At 41.1% G+C, this 21,877-nt stretch overlaps 1 protein-coding gene across 10 annotated transcripts in view; it reads left to right on the top strand.

Moving 5' to 3' along the window:
• The window catches only part of BBX (BBX high mobility group box domain containing), a 198,743-nt gene extending 188,534 nt beyond the window's left edge, over positions 1-10,209 (top strand). For all 10 annotated transcript variants that reach the window (XM_039484007.1, XM_039483983.1, XM_039483998.1 and 7 more), the window contains one exon: positions 10,013-10,209. In XM_039484007.1, the coding sequence (XP_039339941.1) occupies positions 10,013-10,100 (88 nt within the window). In that variant the 3' untranslated portion in view covers positions 10,101-10,209. The remainder of the gene's footprint in view (positions 1-10,012) is intronic.
• The last annotated feature ends 11,668 nt before the right edge of the window (positions 10,210-21,877 follow it).

The raw sequence follows: 21,877 nt of genomic DNA, 5'->3' as shown, positions 1-21,877 counted from the left end.
CAACGCTGGCTTGCTGAGACGGGAGCAAGGAAGGCTTGGCATTTGTTCCCTCACAACTGTGCAATGCAAGGCAGAAGCAGACAGTGCTGAGGACATCCAAGTGCTTTTGTCTGCAAGACATATGAACACTCTGTGCTGTCACGGAGAGGAGCAGCCCAGATTAACCAGGCTTTGCACCACGTACGACAGTTCTGCCCTGTGAGATTTGGTAGAAGCTGTGGTGAAGGCAAAAAGACCTTCCTCCACTTCCCACACAGTGACAGCACAGGAGTCAAAAGAACAAATTAGCTGCAGCTGGTCAGACTTAGCCTGAGGTTTCTGCCAGAAGTGTCTCCTCTCAGTCAAAGGCCACAGGCACATTGTGGTTCTCTTGGTGCCACAGGTTACTGTCTAAAAGGTGGACCCCCTGTCCTTCCCAGGTGCCGAAGGCAAGTGGGGAATTCTGGGCCTATATGAGAATGTTAGTCCCGTAAGGCCCTACTAAATTCACCAACCATTTTGGTCAATTTCACTGTCAGAAGATTTTTAAAATTATAAATTTCATGATTTCAGCTATTTAAATCTGAAATTTCACAGTGTTGTAATTGTAGGGGTCCTCACCCAAAAAGGAGTTGTGTGTGTGGGGGGGGGAGGTCACAAGATTATTGGAGGGGGGTTGCGTTACTACTACCCTTACTTCTGCACTGCTGCAGGTGGCGGTGCTGCCTTCAGAGCTGGGCAGCTGGAGAGCAGTGACTGCAGGCCGGGAGCCAAGCTCTGAAGGCAGAGTTGCCGCCAGCAGCAGCACAGAAATAAGGATGGCATGGTATGGTATTGCCACCCTTCCTTCTGCGCTGCTGCCTGCAGAGGTGGGCCCTTAGTCAACAGCAGCCACGCTCCGGCCACCTAGCTCTGAAGGCAGCAGCACAGAAGTAAAGGGGGCATGGTATCGTATTGCTATGCTTATTTTTGTGCTGCTGCTAGCAGGGTGCTGCCTTCAGAGCTGGGCACCTGGCCAACAGCTGCCACTCTCCGGCCACCCAGCTCTGAAGGCAGTCCAGAAGTAAGGATGGCAATACTGTGACACCCCTAAAATAATCTTGTGACGCCCCTGCAACTCCCTTTTGGGCAGGACACCCAATTTGAGAAAAGCTGGTCTCCCCCGTGGAATCTGTATAGAATAGGGTAAAAGCGTACAGGGAGACACCACATTTCGTGGGCCATGACCCATTTTTCATGGCCGTGAATTTGGTAGGGCCCTATCCATAATGGGGCTGAGGGACATGCTCCCAGCTGTGCTCAAGGAACTCTTATGAGAAATCTGCTCAAAGAAATCATGTCAGGACGTTGACAGTCTTGCCAACTGCTGATCTTTATAAACAGTATGGACAACCTCATGGGCCAGGCCAATATTCCCCTTGTTAATAACATTGGTTTTAATATTTAGCGATGTGTATTTGACTATTGCAAGGAGATTTGGAAAATCGCACGTACACAGAACAAAAATCAGATAAGTCTCTGAAGTCTTTTTGCAATCAACTATCTTCTGCAGACGTCATTTTCTTCTTAAAAGACATTTCTCATAAGAAAAGTTTTCACACAGTGATATCCTTAGTCTCTCCACCCAGCCCTGCAGAAAACCACCCTATTAATAACAAAAGCAAAGGTGTGAAACAACTTCCTCTTCCTTGCATGTAGAGCAATATGAAAGACCAAAGAGAGACCAGGAGAGATGCTGAATCAAATTCTATTCTCAGTTACTGTGGTGTAAATTAAACTTCTCTGACTCCAGGGTAATGCCTCGATTTACACTGGAGAAAAGGAGGACAAGTTGGTTCAGTCTTATTCATTCCCTTTATTTGTCCAAGAGTTCCTTGCCCACCTTTTCCACTGTTGCAGTGCCTGTTCTGAAGTGATGTTGGGCTACTTCAACTTGTTGGCATTTTTTTTCTTATTTTGTTCACAATTTATTCTCCCCTAATAGCAATGGCCAAGTAACACATTACCTATGGTCAGGGGTGAAAGTAATAATAAATTCTTACCAGTACGGGGGCCAGTCTCCCCCAGCCAGCCCATGTGCGCTGCCTGGCCCCTGCCTCTCGGGGCTCCAACGGCGATTTAAAAGGGCCCGGGGGAAAAATTTAAAAGGGCCGCCAGCAGGGGAGACAAAAGGGGCAGGGACATTAAAGCGCTGCCATGGCGCTTGTGGGCTGCATACAGGCCGATAACGGCTTCTTACCAGTATACCATACCGGCCCATACCAGCTCACTTTCACCCCTGCCTATGGGCTGAATAACAGATATGTAGATGTAGCAGTAGTTGGACAAATCGCTGTTCAGTTTCCAATCACATGTGGAAACAATGCCTGGGAACTCGTTTCTAACAGAAACTAAGCAAATGCCTCTTACAAACCTGGAGAATGGAAGACAAAATACAGATTTGGATCTGGTGTGCCAGATTCTGCCCTGACTTATACCCCATGTTGTCCTATGAGTATCTGCTGCCGCCCTTTTCTTTGTATGTAAAGTACTTTGTGGATACCTGGGAGTTGTAGGAAAAACATCACAGAAAGGTTACTGTGTTTAATCTGTTTTGTTTGGTTGCCTATATTTAGTTACTAACTAATTTTACAGAGCCCCAGAGGCCATGGAAAACAAGTCCTCTTCTCAAATTAGAGCTGGCTGGAAAATGCCACCGTGTTCTCATCTGAACACTTCTGATCAGCTCTAGCTTAAGATCTTTTTTGAGTGCAGGTTCTTATGGGTATTCACTGTGGGTGTGCATGTACTCTGAACACTCAGGACCAGATATTCTTCATAGCAGTGTCCAAATTCCATATCTGTGCCTCCTCATGCTGCAAACTGTGGGCATAAGAGGTGGCACAGACCGACTGACTCGTCAGTTCCTTTCTACCGCTCACAGTCTGAGACGAGACTTGCCTACTGGGTCTTACAGTAAGTGACCTGCATGAGAGCTACTTTTACTGCCATCAAAATGTGACATCTGCCAATCCTTTCCCCCTCATAGCAGGCAGTCCCAGGAGTTCAGGCATCTGATGGAGCTCTTCATTAGGCTTTTGTCTGATCTGGGATTCTCTGGCTCTCCGCTGCATCGACCAGAACCTCCCACCAGTGCCCCTCCAGCATCTTCAAGCAGGCCCAACAACGCCTCTAAGAGGAAACACAATGAGGGTAGAGAGAAACACCCACATAAGAAGACAGAATTGTCTCATAAGTCCTTGAGGAAGAGGGTGGCATCTCCCTTTTCCTCGTGACTAAGTGAAACTCCATGCCCTGGAGTGGGTGTGCCTGGAGCTTATGGGGAACACAGGCCAGCACTGACAGTAACATGAGCTTCCAGTGGCCCCAAACCAGTCACAAAAGTGTATATGGACATACAAGAGCACTCGCCATTTGCCACCAACATGACACCATATCTCAGGCTGCATTGAAAGATCCCATACCAAGGATTCTGGCCAGTTTTCCTCCTGCCATACCTTGGTGTACACCCTTCTCAAGAACGTAACAATTTACACAAACCAGGAATCACTGATCCTGCTGGACCTGGTGCGAGTTTGACACGTCACTACACTCCCCACCCATTACTCACCAGTCCTGACCATGAGCAGAGCTGGGGATGCTCCATAACCACCAGAGTATGCCTTTGGAGAGCTGCCATAAGACACATGGTATTGATGCCTTTGCCATTTCAGTCAGACACCTCGTACTCTGAGGAAGAGCAGGAGCTAATACCTCCAGTTCTGACAAGTTCCCATGCTGAGCATCAGCCTAGATAGGGTTTCTAAAGCATCCCAGAGACCCTTACATCTGATGGACCCGTACCTGATGACACCCCCCAAGGGGTCTGCCCCTACCCCTATGATCCTGCCCATTGGCCATACTGCAGTGCTTGGGACACTTACTATTGATTCCTAGACTTTGACCACACGGGGCTCTGCTCTCAACAGAGATCACGACCAGCAGAACACTTTACAGAGGAATTGGAGCAGCCAGCTCCACTGGATCTGCTGATGGCATCATCTTCATCTCTGGATGAAGGGATGACCCCTTCCCGACCCCTCCAGATGCTTACAGGCAGTAACAAGAACTTTTCCAGAGGATTGCTAAAACCTTTTAGATCCCACTGAAAAAGGTTCAGGATCCCATACACAAGCTCCTAAATGTTCTGTAGTCAGTGGCTCCCTCCAAAGTGGCACTCCCTATTAATGAGGTGATTTTTGAATGACATTTGGCGCACCAGGGGTATCAGGATCTCAAATTGGGGGCGGGGGGCACGTGAAGTCTAAAAAATTTACCAAACAGTTCCCAAAATGTAACTGAATAGTGTCAGGGTTGCAAGCTAACTAAACCAGCAATCCTGCAGCCTATGGTGAAGCAACAAAACAGGCAAGTAATAATTACTTTAAATGTTTTGAAATCAAGGGAAATTTTCCGTGATTTAATTGCACTCCACTTTTCCATTATTTTCTCTATGTGCAAGGAGTCAACTATGTCCGTTTCACAAGCAAGAAAGAACAAACAGTCCAGTCGAGGTAGATCTCGGCACCTTTTTAACCAGTTTCATCCAGCTAAAGATTTGTTCTCCTATTGTAGAAGTTACAGGGATTGTCTTTGCTAATTAAGGCAGCCCACAAATTTTAAAGTCCCCTTTTGAGCCCAGATGAATGTCTGATTAGTTCATGCAAACTAAATTTGTTCAGAAATTCTTCTCAACGTGTGCTTGGACTGAGTCCGTTCCATCACCAGCTGTTAAGATTGCATTGTGCAAAAAGGAAATGCTTAAGTGAAGTTTTCTCATTTTGTTGTGTTGAGGTCTTTCAGGCATGTGATAACTGGAAGGATCTTTTGTTTCATCTCCTTATAAGCCAGATCCATCTCCTGCGCCATAACTGTGAGCCCTTTCTCCACTTCAAATCCGTAGATCTCTTCAAATATGTCCGTTTTGAGAATGCATTAGTAGGATCTCGAAACCAAGCAGGGGTCTGGCTTGGACAGTGACTCATTTTGTACTCTTGCTAAGGGTCATATTCCTCAGAGTAGGTGACTTGCAAATAATCAAATATCTTCTTTCCCAATAATACCGGTGCCTTAACTTGGGAATTGATATCAGCCTCTGAAATCTGGTTCAGACATTTAAGATGGCATACATCAGTCAAGAAGCTGTGACAATGTCCAAGTCCTTGACTTGCAAAGATATAATTAAAGCATTTTATTTTTCGAGCCAAGGTCTCATGAGAGCGAAAACTCAATCAAAAGGATAAATGAAGGCGAAGAAGCTTCCAGCGTTAGCTCTCATTTCTGAACCAACTTGTAAATCTTGAAATATATCATCAAGAAGTTACACCAGCCACTTGTGCTCCTACCCCAAAGAAGGTTGAAAAGAAGTATTTTGTTTCCTCTGTGGGCACAGAATATTTGTTCTCACAACCAAACCCAAAACTCCCTGCTTGTCCAAGTGGTCATGGAGTGAAATACATTTCACCACGGTACGGGCAAGGATGACAAGAGACTAGATCTCTTTGGCAGAAAGAGCTTTTCTCCAACCACTCTACTCTTCCATGTTGCAAACTACCAGGAACCCAAGTCGAAATATGACGTTATTAACTGTAACAATCTCTCGGAGTTCATCAGTAAATTACTCCAGGAACGTAGGCCCCAATTCCAGCTATTCTAGATGAAGGAAAACTAGAGGCCAGGTACTCCATTCAGGCTTCACTGATTGCAGCAGACAGAGCTTCTCACTCCATGGCGATCTTAGTGGTTGCTAGAGAGGCTTCTTGGTTGCAGGCATTGGGGTTCCCAAAGGATGTACAGGCGGTGGTAGATCTCCCCTTCAAAGGCAACAACCTTTTCACTGAAAGAACTGATGAATCACTTGACTCACTTAAAGACTAGGGTGCCACCCTGCATTCCTTTGGAATACACACCCCGGCATATCACAGAAAATATTCTAAGCTGCCCACAGCTGCTGTATCCCCAGGAGTCCTATGAGCCACTGAGAAAGTGCCAGATGGTATAGTCTGCAAGACACATTGCACCACTGTTCCTTCTCCAGACACAGCTGTCTACCAAGCTGTCATTTGGAGGGACGATCAAGGGCCCACAACCAGTCTTCCCCACCCACTTTGGTGGCCGCCTGGCCTGTTTTCTTCCAATGTGGCAGCACTTAACTACAGACGAATGGGTCTTAGACAACACCTCAACACAATTGAGTTCCTTTCTACCCCTTTTCCAAAACTTCCCTCGCCGTTCCTCTGCAAGGATTCTTCTCAAGAGAGGCTTCTCAGGCAGGAGGTAGACTCCCTAATCCACCTACCAGCTATAGAGCCAGTAGCTCCTCAACACAAGGGGAAGGGCTTTTATTCCAAATACTTCCCAATGCCCAGAAAGGAGGAGGGGTGGACCCATCCTGAACCTCAGGGAGTTGAATGTCTTCATCCACCACTCAGGATGCAGGCTGATTACCCTGGCTGTCATAATTCCCTCTCTGAATGTAGGTGACTGGTTTGCAGTTTTTGATTTAAGACACGCTATCCACCCAGCGCACTGGAGATACCTGCGTTCTATGGTGGGATGAGACCATTTCCAATACAAGGTGCTCCATTTTGTCCTTTCAACAGCCCTGCGGGTTTTTACAAAGGTCAAGTCTGTAGTGGCAGCACATGTATGCCATTAATGCTATCATGTATTACCCTATTTAGACATCTGGCTCCTCAAGGGACAGTCATATCAGGAAGTGCAAATAGCAGTCACACTGCGCACCCACAGTGAATACCCATTCCCACATATTGAAGAACTCCAGTTGTTATAAGATCAGTAACCTTCCTTTAGCTAGCATATGTCATTACTCAATACAAATACAATACTCCTTTATGCTGGCAGTGTTAAGGTGCCTTAGAATGGGCACAAAACACATCTGCACCTACACCCACTTTAAGGCACCTTAACACTCCCAGAGTGGCGTAAAGTAACTTAAAAGGAGAACGAGGCTGTCACAGTCTGGGGTGCAATCAAGACCAGTGAGGGTCTGTGTCACTACCTGCCCTGCAACCTTGGGTTCCTCGCAATGCTTTGCTGGTATAGCTCCCAACCTGGACCTCTGATTTTTCACATTTGCTGTCTGGTCACCCTAGGGTCAATGTACAACAGTTTTTTCTGGCATTACCAGACAATTCAGTTTAAACACAACACTGGATTAGTTTTGATTAAAGAATGAAACAAATTTAACGATAAAGAGAGAATAGGTGAGTGAGTATAGGTATAAGATGTTAAAGTCAGAAATGATGACGAGAAATAAAGATAAAATGCTTTCTAGTAACTAAAACTTAACAGGTTAGACTTGGTTCAAGGTAAAATCCTTACCACATGTTCCCTGCAACAGAGTTGACCAAATTCTCTGGTCAGAACCCCTCCCAAAGTCCATCAGGATGGTTCCTTTTACTCTGGGGGGAATTGTGCACCAAAATATTAAAAATTCTGCACAGAATATTTTAAAATGTGAAAAAATCTGCATATTTTATTTGTCAAAACAACACAATATAATCACACCAGTTTCAATTATTTTGGCAATTTATTAAAAATACCTGTCAGGAAGTATGGCAGTAACAATACAGACAACAAAAAAGATTCTGGAATTTTTTTTTGACAGGTTCCTTACTAGACATATTAATACAGAACTCTGAGTAATAATTCATTTAAACTACAATACAGCAACCTATTTTCCGCACCCCTCAGAAGCAGTGCAAAGGCTTGGGGGAGTCAGGGGTAAGAGAGGAGCTGAGGGAGAGGGAAGTAATTGCTGGGAAGGAGCCTGGGTGTGAACTTGGAGGGTTGCTGGATATGTATGGAACAGGGTTTTGGGAGAGGGGACACGGGGAGGGATTCTTAGGGAGCTTCCCCCATGCAGACCCTGGCTGACCTCTAGCCTCTCCTATTCAGGCAGGCACATCTGCCCCATCCCTATGTGTCCTGCACCCCCATGTGTCATTACACCCCCCATTCCCATGTGTCCCTGCACCTCCTCCCCCTGTCCTGTGTCTCTATGCCACCACATAGCGGCCCCCTTCCCCCATGTGTCTCTGTGCATCCACTCAGTCACCTCACTTCCCACATGAGGCCCTGCACTTCCTTCCCCCATGGCCCTTTGCCTCCACTCCCATTCAGCCCCTGCCCTAGTCTGTCCCCCGCAACTAGCCCTTATGAACCCCTGTTTGTGACCCCCCCAGCAGCCCCACATGCCCCATGCTGTCTGTCTCCCCAGATCCTATGTCTCCTGACCGGGACTGAGAGGCGCTGTGAAGAAGGCACTGCAGCCTTTCTCTTCCTATGATATCTGGGGCTCTCGGGGAGCGGCTGCTCGGTTCTAGCACCACAGTGCCCTCTTGTGGGGAAAAAGGCAGAACTGCACCAACTTTCCGCGTAGAAGTTATTTTCTGTAGGGGAAAAAGGTTATGCACCGCACTTGAATTATGTGTGCACGCTACGGTGACCAGACAGCAAGAGTGAATAATCGGGATGGAGTTGGGGGGAAGAGGGTAATAGGAGCCTATATAAGAAAAAGACCCAAAAATCGGGACTGTCCCTATAGAATCAGGACATCTGGTCACCCTAGCGAACGCAGTGGCACAGAATTCCCCCAGGAGTATCCTTTTTCTTAGGTGAATGAGAGAGAGAGTGAGATTCCCTGGTGTGGTTTTGCACCTCATTTTTATAGTCCAGTCCCCCTTTGAAGTGAATTCTTCTGAGGATTTCCTCTCACAGCAAAGCCTATCCAAACAGTAAAGAAGGCGACAGGAGTCTGGGAGTGAAGGTGCTCCCATGCTCTTTTCTTCTCTCCTGTGTATGCTGACATGTAGATTTGCCTTGTCTTCCTCTTGCTGTCTCAAGGACCCTGTTTACTACTTATAGTCACTTGAGGTAAACACATGCTCCTTTGTGTAAGTTAGACCTGCTCCCTAATCAGGGCTATGTGGGTTTGAACATGTGCTACCAACCTCATATGGGGGGAACTCGTAACTACATATAATGTTGCTACACACATTTCACCATGATAGTATTGACCAGTGAGTTACTAGTTTTCAAATTGTACCTCACAGGGCATATTTTGTGCAAAGATTATTACACAAGTATGTGGGGTATGAATACAGGGTTGCACTTGGTCACACGGGCCCAAAGCTCTTGTTACTATATATTTGATATGTTACATTAACCTCACAAGTCGTCACTATTTTTGTAGTGAAAATGCAGAGATGGGCTGTCTGTGCAAATTTAAAAGATGAACCACAAATGAAATCTCCAAAGTCCATCTGCTTCCACAATTTATGTTGAATGCCAGCACATAATACTGGTGAACATGGACTTCTTTTGGAGTTCGTCTTTACAAAGTCCTGTACAAGGGTATCATGTCAAACTAACGTAAATATAACAACAACATGGAGGTTTTGCTGGAGTTGGCCATGAAAAGTTGGCAGCTGATTCTAGAGGAACCAAAATACTTTGCCACTCGCAAGTCATTGAATGCGCTGTTTACTGCTCCCTGAAATGCAGTAAGTGTGAATGGGATGAGGGGAGTATTTCACCTTATTGCTTTAACTCAAATCCATAGGTGTTTATTTTCAGCATGTGCCTCCTTGTGTGTTTATGTCTCTTCCACGAGTAAGCAATATTCTTTTGTTTCTCAGGTCTCCAGCTGTGTCACAATATAAACGGCTGCCCTTGTGTGCTTATAATATATTGTTTAGCTCTGTATTTTCTGTTGTGCTTCTGTGGCCTACTCAGATGCCATCAAGACTTCAAATTTGTTTCACATTGGCTTCATAGGACATTTTCCATGACTATTTCCTTGTAGCATGCCACAAAATAGCTAAAGTATTAGTGCGACAGCAGCAGCAGTTTATGGATCTGTAGAATAAGACAATTAAATGACTTCATCTACACGTTTCATCCTTTCTAATCTCAAAAATCTACCATTTTGCATATAATTATGGATGTTTTTCTCTGTTTTTTTTTGTAGAAGTCAGAGGGCAGCGCCTCTCCCACGTGACGGACAGCCAAAAGAAATGTCTCAGGCTCCGGTGCTTATTTCCTGCGCCGACCAGTGAAGCTCCACCTTATTGTAAAACATTGTGCTTTACCTAATATCCTAGCCTTGTCTTTACCAAGGGAAGCTAGTCAGTCCATATGATGGAAAATATAGACTTGCAAACAAGTGCTTATTGCTGTGAGTGGCCCAGATTTCACTTGAAGCCAGAAGTTAGCAACTTGGGCCGAGTCCTCCAATTGGAACCCAGAATCTAGGAAGGTGGTGTTATTTGTCTAATAATGAAAAGGAATGGAATGATCCTGGAGCTTGCTTTCTATTGAAGGCTTTTAAACAGTAAACAGGCGGTTTGTGTGAAAAAGGCTGCCTTTACAGTAGCTCACACAGCATCTCTTCTATCAACCAGAGGGTATGGAAACTAGTTTCATATAATACCTAGTTATTCTAAACAAAAATACAAAAAAAAAAAAAAAACACTGACGCACTGCACTAGTTATTAGATATTCTTAGTCATTTTTGTACATGAAGATTTAAGTTCTAAGATGGTTTATATAATAGGTTATGCCTACATTTATATTGTAGAATGAATTTAAAAACCTGTTCTGGAGAACTCAAGGCAGCATGGACAGATGTACCATTGTTAGCGGTGTTTGCTCAACCATGTGGTCCAGATGTTCTGCACTTTTATATTTGCCACCACAGTGGTAGAGTTTACTAGCGAAAATTCTGACAGGCTGTGTTGATTTTGTTGTTTGTTCGTTTTTTTAATTTAGCATTGAATAACCAGAATGATTTGCATTAGAAAAAGGAGTGGCATATGGGAAAGAACAATACTGCAGATTATGGACTGGTCTTTCATGCATTGGAGGGTTCCTTTATTCTGCATGGAGGTCTAAATGACTGAGTGAAATGCTCATGTAAACAAAAAAAGTACTACAAATACATTGTTCAGAAGTGACCTTAGTATTACTTCACTATTCTAAAAACCTTGAAGACATGACTTCAGTATACATGCACACTGATATACATACCTTTTACATTTGACAGACACTGGAATTGTTGTAATTACTATGCGCAATCTAAATTGGCTTTGTAGACTGTATAAAAAGAGCCAGTTATAGTTTGTGTTGGTAAAGTGGTAAGATGTATGCAAGTAAACCAGGATTGAAGAATAATGTTTGACTAAAGTTAGGCTATCAAGCAGAGATCCACCTGCCAGTTCCTGTCCTTGCTTTTGTTTTCTTTATGTATTCTGCTCTCATAAATACATCCCAAAAGCCAGCACCAAGTGTATCACTTGGACTATATCTTCACTATATTGACTTAAAATATTTCATAAGCCAGGTGGTTGTTTCCTACCAACAGATGCAAAATGATTACTAGAAATAATCTGAAGCTACAAATTCAACAGGGTACTTCTTTCATAGCACAAGATGTTTCCCTACGTTTTGCGTCATAGCACAAAGATTTACCAAATTGGACCCCAGCAATAACTTTCTATTAGTCTTCTTCATACTGGCTGAAGTTTTGATAGTATTAGGTTGAGTTTGAAGCTCTTGAATTAAGTCTTTAAATAATGAGAGTTTACATGGTTCTATCAGGCATTCTTATTTATACTTGACTGAATTGATGTGTTTTTTTGGGGTGGGGAGGGATTTGTAATTCTAATTTGATGTAATAGCCATATGAAAAGTAACTCTATTAATGGTTGCTAGATTTTAGCCTTTTGTTGCTGTAGATAAGTGCAGAATCTTCAGTTTAAATGTTGGGAAATGCTATACAACATACCACACAAGTTGTAACAAATGATGAAGTATTGATAAAAAGCAGATAGCTTGGAATATATGATTAAAATGCATGTAAAATATCACCCTCAAAGATGCTGGAGGAAGATATGTTGGCGGAAGGGAAGAAAAAGGAAATAAACTTTAATAGTAATAAGAGAGTTAAAAGGCTTTTTAAACTTCAGGTAGAAATAAGACTGGTAAAGAGCCCCCTATTATGCCATTGTAGCATGTGGCAATATTTTTAATAAAACTTTATTAACGTTTTCTAAATTATTTTAACAAAACAGAAAAACTGTCAACATTTAAAACTGTTGGGTCACGGTGAGGTGGCTGTTGGCATTTTGGACCACTTTATAAATTATAATTAGCTGAAATCCAAATATTATATGGTGCAGGCCGTTCACCTTGACAATGGTACTAACTTATTTCTCTAGAACCCACTAGAATAGATATATTTTTGCCAGAGCACCCCATCATTCTTCAATTTGAATTTCAGTATTGTTCCTTAAGATATTTCTGTATATTAATGGTACCTTTTTTAAAAGAAAAAAAAATTACTTTTTTCTATGTGAATCAATATCTTACTTGATCTGCTTTTCCTTAGAGAGGGGTTGGGGTTGGGTCAATTTACTGGATATGACTGTTTTCAGATACTTAAAAACCTTTTTGTAGATATGCTTAATTTTTAAGCAGTTAGGCACTGAGAGTAGCAGAAATCCTGCAAAGCTTTATAGTTCATTAGGCACTTGCCTTTGTTGGTTCTCGGAGTGATGTCTTGATTTCAGTAGCAAGAATTTTCCCTGAATCTACTGGAAAGGGTAGCAGTATTTTCAGGTAACAAAATTTGCTAGCACAAGAAAATTTCAGACCAACATTTTACTGTATTGGGTTTGTTTTTGTTTTTTAATTTTTATTATTTTCAGTTGCTTTCATTTTGGAAAATCGGATTGCTGTGGTATGTACTTCAGCATACCAGCAAATACTTTCACCCATTGACATATGTCCACAAATGCTTCTAGAGAAGAAATTGTTGCACCTTATGTATATCTCAAGCAAACCAAAATATGATGCTTTTCTGCTTTGTTTATTCTAATTATGTTGTATCATTCGTTACTGAACTCATTCTCACGTAGCTAAACCTGTTGATATTTTTGCATTTAAACTTAATTTCTGGATCTGAACCTATGTATAAATCTTTCTTTTAAAAAACAAAAAGCAATTATCCCAGTCCTCTCTGAATTCTTGATGGGAGTGAGGAATCTTGTTTCAAGTGAAAAATGCAGTACTGTTCCAGTTTTCTTTTGCTTTTATTTATTTGGTGATCTTTGATATTTTATGTGTAGTTTTGAGGTATACAAAGTGTATTATAGTAGCTAAAGCTACAGACATAAGCAGCTGGGAGAAAAATACTGTAATGTTTTTTTAATTGTTTCAGTACTGTAAATGAATAGAGGAAGAATGTTCTGCAGAGCATTTGAGATGCAGGTTCTGATCCCCACGTTGTTTTATAGTCCAGATTAGACCAAAATTGATCAAAAATGGTATGGAGATTAAATCATGCTGTTGTAATTATGACAGTATTTATCCCTTGAATGTGCTGTAATTCCAGACATTGAATATATTTATTTAAGATGCTTGAATGCTCTTTTATACTAATTCAGTGTCCCAAAGTCATGAGCAAAGGATTTGTTGTCAGTTTCAATTCCCAGTTTATAGTGCCAGTGCATGAGTTTTGAAATAGAAAATAAACATTGGGTTGGGAAAGGAAGCAGGGACAAGGGATTGACAGAACCCTCTGAGCTGGTATTTAAATTTCAACTCTTTTGTCATTTCCCCCCTTATTTAATTGAGTGACACTCTGTCTATGTAGCATGAAACTGGTAGGCACAGTGCAGTCTTTGACTCTATGTATTGCCACTTTGCATCCATGTCGAAACCCAAGAGAGTTGTAACTTGCCCCAGAATAAGGACATACATTAATCTGGATGACATCTCTAATGATAAAGGGGGCATCTTTTAGTATGAGGCATTAATGTGAACCAGTTCTAAAATGTGCTGCCTGTTTAGCTACTGGACAAATACTGGAATATGCTCTGAAGCCATAAACTTGAGATAGTTAAGAGGGTGTCAAAGAAAAGACGGCCTCTTCTCAGCATGGTGAAATTATGGCAACGAAGGAGAGGTAAAAGACTTTACATTCTGTAAAAGAAAAAAATAGGATGATAAATAATTCATCGGGTTTGCATGATCCTCTAGTGTACAGTGATTGTTGGCTGCACCTCCCCAGATGAATGCTAATTTTAATAGGGCTTCCTCTACTAAAAGGCTACTTTCTTTGACTTCCATTTGCTTTCCATTTTCATTTTAAATGGAATGTAATCTATTCAGCCATCAATGCCATTTTTATATCATGGTATGTTTTAATTTCCAAGAACAATATTTATACAGAGGGAACAGTGTGACACAAAATATACAGTGAAAGCTGTACTGTTTATATTGCTGTTATGCTTTTGACTTGTCATAGTCATATAGATTGTCAGACATTGTCATTTAGCTCGTATTGGTTCAATAAGATGGTTTTTGTGACAACAGAAAATGTAGAGCTCATCAGGTGATTAACTTCAGATATTCCCAAAGGAAGTGCAGTAATCCAAAAGCTGCTTTTAATACTTAGTGGGTTACATTCACTATATCATGCTTTCACCTGAAAACATAATTGTGCAACTCATATGTCATAAACCATGTTTTATCCATTAGACAGTCTTTCCTGTGCTTGTTAGATTGTAGAGTTTCTAGATATCTTTGTCACATTTTGTAATATTTCCAGCATTAATTCTCTTTACCTTGTACGTGTATGAAAGAGTCATCTACAACTGTCAGAATATTAAGTCATTTCAGGACATACAGAGCTGTGAAATTAATGCATTTAGGCTGTGGCAGAGAAGTTTGCCTTTTCCCCTCAATTCCCCAATAAAAAGTCACAGCGAGGTTTACACTTCTCAATTAAATACCAAGTTAGTCTTGCAAATTTTCTAATAATTAAATTTACATCTTTTGTAGAGAGGGAACACTGTACCTTAAACTTGTCTGCAGCTCATTAAGGCAGCAATCCAGAGAGAGCCAATTCTATGCCCTAATTCAACAAAGTATGTAAACTCAAACTTACTAAACTCTTCAGCACGTGCTTAAATGTTAAGCATGTGTTTGTGTGCTGTCCTGATTGTCGATGTTTCTGTGAACTGGAGCCTTAATTCACATTGGACTTTAAACAAATACTAACATTTTAACATTCATTAAGCTTTTCCAGAGAATTATTTTCTAATTACTGGATTCTGATTGTGTTATCAGGTACCAAGTAGAAACTCTCCATATGCTTCAATGGAAAAAGATGTTACCTCACAATCTGTAATAGAAATTACTTGGCTAAACGTGCCTCCTCAAATAACACTCTAATCCTACCCTTTTTACTCACAGAAGTAAAACAATCTCCTCCCCCCACACCCCTCAAATCATCTTCATACCAGTGGCTGGAACTTTGAAAGTGACCAAAGAAATGTATGTAATGCAGAGCAGTGACCTGCAACTTTTTCTCTATGAACTAAGTATTTTACACTCGGGAGTTCAACTGTAAGACAGCCTGAGGTTTCTCACACTGTCTTATGAACTTTATTTTCATAGGTTTCAATCTTTCCCTTGCATATGGTAGGATGAGTTTTTTCAAAGTGTCTAAAGTGAATAAGAAATACAAACCCCATTGAGCTACTCACTTAGCCACGTTAGAAAATCCTACCCCTAAACAGAGTTTGCTTTGGCCATCAAGTCTTTCAGTCTATCAAGAGCTGAAACATGACTGAATTTCAATTGTCTGTTTTCATAGGGCCTGATCCTTCAACCTTTATTCTCACACATAATTCCATTGACTTCTGGTCCATAATTTGTCGTTATTTGCTCTAAAGTTTGGTGTAAACATGCTTTGTAGTAATTATTTCCATTAAGAGGTCTAATAGCGCTCTTGCCTTCTTAGATGTGTGTAGTTAAAGTTAATAATCACATTTATAAAATGCCTTTCCTCAAAAACTTATACCTAATTTGATATTTTTTAAAATGCACATGTTAATTCATGTGTCTAACATGCTAAAGTACATTAACTGTGATCATGAAACTGAATAAAATATTTGAAAACAACCTTTCAAATAGATTACTTTATATTCACTCTATTTTAGCTATCCAATATGTACTTGTAAATAATTTCCCATTTTAAATTAATGGATGCAAATAAATACTTTAAGTTGAGCTTTTTTTGATATTTGTGCTTGTTTACCTTAATGTGACTAATGCCGTAATTTATTAGTCTGGCAGTGAATGAATTCTACTAAAATTCAGATTGTTTTTTTTTAAACTGAAAAATCTTGTTAGCCCCCTGAAAAAACAGGTTATTCAGAAACATAAGCTGAACTAGATTGTCCAAACTGCACGCTATCATTTCTGTTTTCTTTAAAACCAACAGTGTAACTACTCCAGTAGTCAATCGAAAATATGTTGGCTGGGAGTGGTGTTGCTTTAAATTGTTGTTGTTGTTGTTACACAGAAAATATGCCCAAACCAGCATAGTTTAGACGGCTCGTTTTGACACATGAGCTTCCAGTTTGTTTTTAAAACTCTAAGGCCTAATCTAGCACCATTGAAATTGGTGGAATGACCCCTACAGAGCTCAACAGGCTTTGGTTCTGGCTCTTACTGTGTGCTAATGCTGGCAAAGCACCACTGATTTCAGTGGAAATACACTAGTGCAAAACTGGAAGAGCCCAGTGAAGTATCAGGCCCTTTGTCTATCTCTGCTTTCTTGGATTTCATCTTACACACCTGATTGCACATTTCATCTACAGCCCACAGACAATTAACTGAAATCATCTGTACGTAACAAAGCCCTTCCTTCATCTCTAGTCATAGGACAGCAAGGGATTTATTTTTTAAAAATAGATCCTTATTTTAAAATGTAATACTGATGATGATTATTGCTTAGGGTTTATATTGTGGTAGCACCTCCAGGCCACAACCAGGTTGGGCCCCATTTGAACTTGGATCGTATTCAGTCCACACAGTTTCCTCCTCCAGATGCTTGAAAATGTAGATTCTTGGGGTCCAATCCTCCACTCTTCATGGACCTGAAACTTCCATTGACTTCAGTGGGATGTTTTTGGTGTGCAAGGAATGCAAGGTTGTGCCTTCTCTGGATAGTGTATAGAAGATAATACTTAGGGAACTGTGGCTGAAGGTGGGGTTTTGTGAATACACATGTGCTTTCCTGGCCACAGCAGGTACATGCCTATTGAAACCAGTGGAAGCCCTTTATACCTATGACAGCAGAACTGACTGCATATAAGAGAGTCAAAAACAATGGGAGAGAATCCCTCACTCTCTTCTTTAATACTTATTCTGTCCTCATTTACACAAGGGACCGGAACATGCGAGCTGTCCTTCGTCTCCTATGTCTGAAAGCTCTAGGCTCCCTACAAAGACATGCCAGGATTTGAACAGATGCAGGCAATGTTACAGGGATGAAGAGATCACATGGAAAAAAAGGAAGGGCTTGTTATAATGAAAGAGAAATGCCAAGGGTATATCTTCTTATGAGGAGAGCTCTAAATCTTCCACCTAATATTCTGAGTCTGTCACACTAGGGAATTTTAAATCACCATCCTTTTTCGATTACACAGTAACTCTAAAACATGATTATCTTTGCTTCATTACTCAGATTCTGTCTTTTTGTCTGCTTTCATTTTGTTCTTACCCACAAAACAGCTTCTTAGCAAGATATTTTAAACTGGTTCCAAGTGCATAGGATCTCTTCTGAAACCCAGTTCTCACCTGCCTTGTGTCTGCCAGCTGCATGGCATTACATTTACATTCTGTCAGGTCAGAGAGAGACACGTCCCTTTGTCATTCTACGCCATCGACCCATTTTCCCACTATTTGTCCATTTCTTTAATATGCAACTAATCCTTTCAAAACAGAATTCTTTTTCAAGTGGAAAAAGCAGAGTTTGAATACAAAAAATACACGTGATCATTCCATAAGCAGCCTAAAAATCATAGAATAACCAGTTCTTCAGTAGGATATTAGCACTTTGTAACAAAATGGGATACATTATATATTTGCTGCAAAGTTTTGTTTTGTGTTTTTTCTCAAAAATAAAACCTGTAAGATATCAAGTCTACAATCCATTCAGTGTGAACTTCTTGTGTGGACCATTTCCGGCACAGAAACTATCAGAATTTGAGTTTTTAAACAGTTACAATAGAATTTTGAGACTTACTCTGATGTATTTAAGCTAATTGTCCTTTGTTAATGGCTTTCCATTAGGACTAGAGAGGTATGTCAGCTCTTCAGCTGTTGTAAATCTGCATAGCTCCATTAACTTCAGCTGAGCTATCCCAGTTTTAAATTAGCTGAGAATCTAGCTTATTTAAAGTTAGTAATTTCTTTCACTTATAGGAGTTCACAAAATCAGTCCCTTTTTCAGTCCTTGGGAAGAAACTGGTCAAAAGAGACCCAAAAACCAAAATCTAATCAACAAGTTCAGTTAAAATATTAAGCTTAACACTAAGCTTGACACTTGTTGCTTGAATGCGAACCTTTGATGCTTTTAAGTCAGCACTGTAGCAGTTCATTTTAAATCCATTGGGTTCCTTTGCTATCTTAGCATAATTGGTTATGCTTCTTAGTCACAATATCTAGTGTACTAGGTGGATTTTTTGTTGTTTCTTTTTGATATCCGTTTGAGAAATTTCCCTGAGTCACAGCACACTATATGAATGCAGTTTGTCTTTGATCAATAAAAGTGTAAAAAAGATGTCATGTGCACTTGAACTCCGTCCTCGCATATAAACAAGGACTGCAGACTGAGGTACAATTTAGTTACTTTCATTATATTTCACACCAAATTCCGTTCTCAGACCAAAGAAAACCTGAATAACAACATGCACGATAGTAAAACTGTGCTGCATCTTCCGCAGTGTGAGAGACAGCAACGTTCATTCAAATATTTATGTTCAGCTTCAAACATTCCAAAATTTAAAGGGCCAGATCCTTGGTCCTGCTAAAGCTATGTTGTGTTGCTTTCATGACTGCTTTTCATGATTCCTCCTGTGCCGGAGAATCCTTCAGAGGCATAGAGTCAGCATAGTGTTTCCTATGCAACCCACTCCCAGCCTTTGGTACAAGGTGCATGGGTGGAGATAAAACAGGATGTGGTCAGCTTTTCCCTATCCTCTGGCAATCGCTGGTTACCAGAATGGTCTCCTGAGCTATGCCTGGCATCTCAAGGTCAGAACTGAGGATCTGGTCTGAAAAGCTGCATGTGAAGTTTAACAGAGGACCATGTTCTGTGTCGGTATGTTGCCCATCCTGCATTAGTCAGCAGTCATTATAAAAACAAAGTTTTAACTGTATGTCTTAAAATAGCTTAATAATGTGTCTGCTCTTCATTAGGAAATGTGTGTGCCAATTCTAAAATATTCCCTATAGAATTACCCTATATATATATATATATACATAACTGACCAGATGGTTTTTGCTCATATATTTCTTATGTTCCTCCATTTGTTCTGCTCCAGTACATTACATTCTACCTACATCTCCCAATTTCCATCTGCCTAGGATTGTCAAATAAATTGTTTTTGACTGTATGTTTGCAGCTCTGACTTTCTCTCTAAATATTGCTTGATGGGGGAGGAGGCACAGTGTGACACAGCCTCTCCTCAGCCCACAATCTGAGACGGAAATGGGTGAGGTTTTGGTGTGTGAAATGATAAAATTGAATGACTAGTAAGCTGATGACTAATAACAGTGATATAATCTAGTGGCAGAGCTGTAGCGAGCTTGGCAGGAACTAACAAGTGGTAAAATTAAACTGACAGTTCTACAGGGCTTCCTGCTTTGAAATCCCATTCCTCACTGCACCCTAAAGAGCAGCCAGCCATCTAAGCATCCTTGGCCAGATCACGCTAACAAAAAATCTCATGAGGCTGGAAAAGCGTAGCGAGCCCATAAATGTAGGGGAATTTCTGGTGCAGGGGAGGAGGTTAGAGGGTTTTTTTTAGCTCAAGTAGTCTCCTCCTTCAGATTCCATGGAAACCTCTTTGAGGCTCGGTGGATTTGAGCAGCATTATCCCTCCCTTTCAAAATCAGCAGATTCAAGGCTGACGCAGTCAGTATCACCTTGCCGGATTCATCTTCCATGTGCCAAACCATTATCCATAGTTTAAGGGTGGGAATTTAGGGCAGTTTCTGGCACGGTCTGGTTAAAGTGACAGGGAGGTGCTTCGCTGGATTTCCCTGTAGATCTTGGGATGTCTGTGGGTTTGGAGGGCTACATATGCTGCCTGGTTGAGGGAGAAAACCTGTTTTCCACAAACTGGGATGGTCCCACAGCAGCGCAAGTTTCCTGGCTCTTCTGTGGGTTTCGCTTGGGAAGAGAATTTGAGAATAGAATTTGGCCTGAAATATAATGAATGTAACAAAATTAGTACCTCAATTGCAGTCCTTATTTGTGTGCAAGAGCCGAGGGTTCGAGTGCACATGAAAGTATTCTAGTATTGAAGTGAGGCAAGAAGGACCTTCCTCCATTGTTTAAGCACAAAATAACTTCCTGTCCTGTCTGTTTGTGGTAATATTACAGTGTTTGTTTGAATTTATCTTGGTTAATAGTATAGTATATGATAAAAACAAACCTCAAGAGAAACCCAGTGCTGATAAACATGAACAGCTTATTTTTTCTGACACTCAGGGATAGAAACTTCTTTTTCTGATCTCTAGTCTGGCACTAGTGTTAAGAAACAACAGTACTGAAAGCATTTGTACTGGTCCACAAAGAGGTTTCTTGCTTTTCATGCAATTGCTACTTGAGATTAGTTGCTAATGCCTAGCCAACTGCTGGAGTTATGAGTTGATACTTGGATTCCAAGCTTTAATATGGTGAAAAGCATTAGGCTTGAGAAGTTATCAAGATAGTGGCTGCTAAAATTATGTTGCCACTGACGGGTTTAAAAACAACATGGTAATCTGAAGTTTTAGGTCTAGTATCTCGGACTATCTCAAGAAGTTTACAGTGGGACATCTATTCCAATTGAAGCCTGTAGGTATTACTACTGTAATATAAATGTTTAACAATAAAGCGTGTGAGCTTCAGGGACTTGAAACAAATGTTTAAATTATCTGAAATGCTGGCACTCCCAGCTTCCCAGTGGTTTAAAGTATTTATTTTTAGCCCTGTTTCCCAACATATTGTATTTTGGAACTGTCACTAACCCAGCAAGTTCTTTAGCACTAGCCCAGGGCTAAATACTGTATGGTAAACTTTGGACCTGAGGCCAGTGTAATTTTCAGTTCCTCAAGACTGTTTACCTGGGTTTTTAAGTGGCATTTTAAAATGACCAGTATGCACCTGCCTGTGGTGTAGTCTGCCCTGATTTAAAACCAGAGTTTGCAAAAGATTATTTCTGTCATCCCAGAAAGGAGAAATGGCAGAAAAATGTGTTAGGTGTCCAGCCTTCTGTCAATAAAAGACTGTTCCCTGAGTTGCATTCAAAATGCTTTGTCTAGTCTAATTCGAGTTGACTCAACCAAACCAAATGTTCCCTTGGGTAAACATTAAATAGGAAGGGATGTTAATTTATTAAATTTGTCACAGCAGAGGGGTTATTAAGCTTTGGCACAGTGAGGCTCATTACTACTTAATAAAGAGATATCTCTTGAACACCCCTTCTGCCAGCCTCCTAGTCACAATCCCATTCAGGATGGTGCAACATTCCTGTGACCGCTGCAACATTTTTTTCTTAGTGCAGCCAGGCTGTCTTCTTTTTTGCAGCTGCTCCTACAGATGACCAGGCTCTTTACAAAAAGGAGCCAGTAATGACAGCTGGAAATGAGGCAGAAAAGTCAGTACTACAAGACCTTCCAGATCTCCATAGACCACTCTTGGAGAACGGCTGACGGAGCATATAAGTGCAAAGATGTTCACATTAACATTGGATCAGAAATTACATATTAG

The sequence above is a fragment of the Mauremys reevesii genome, linkage group 1 (genome assembly GCF_016161935.1).
Source record: "Mauremys reevesii isolate NIE-2019 linkage group 1, ASM1616193v1, whole genome shotgun sequence".
In the NCBI taxonomy this organism is placed as follows: Eukaryota; Metazoa; Chordata; order Testudines; family Geoemydidae; genus Mauremys; species Mauremys reevesii.
Note: the sequence above shows the minus strand (reverse complement) of the source record. Positions and strands in the feature narration are given on the sequence as shown.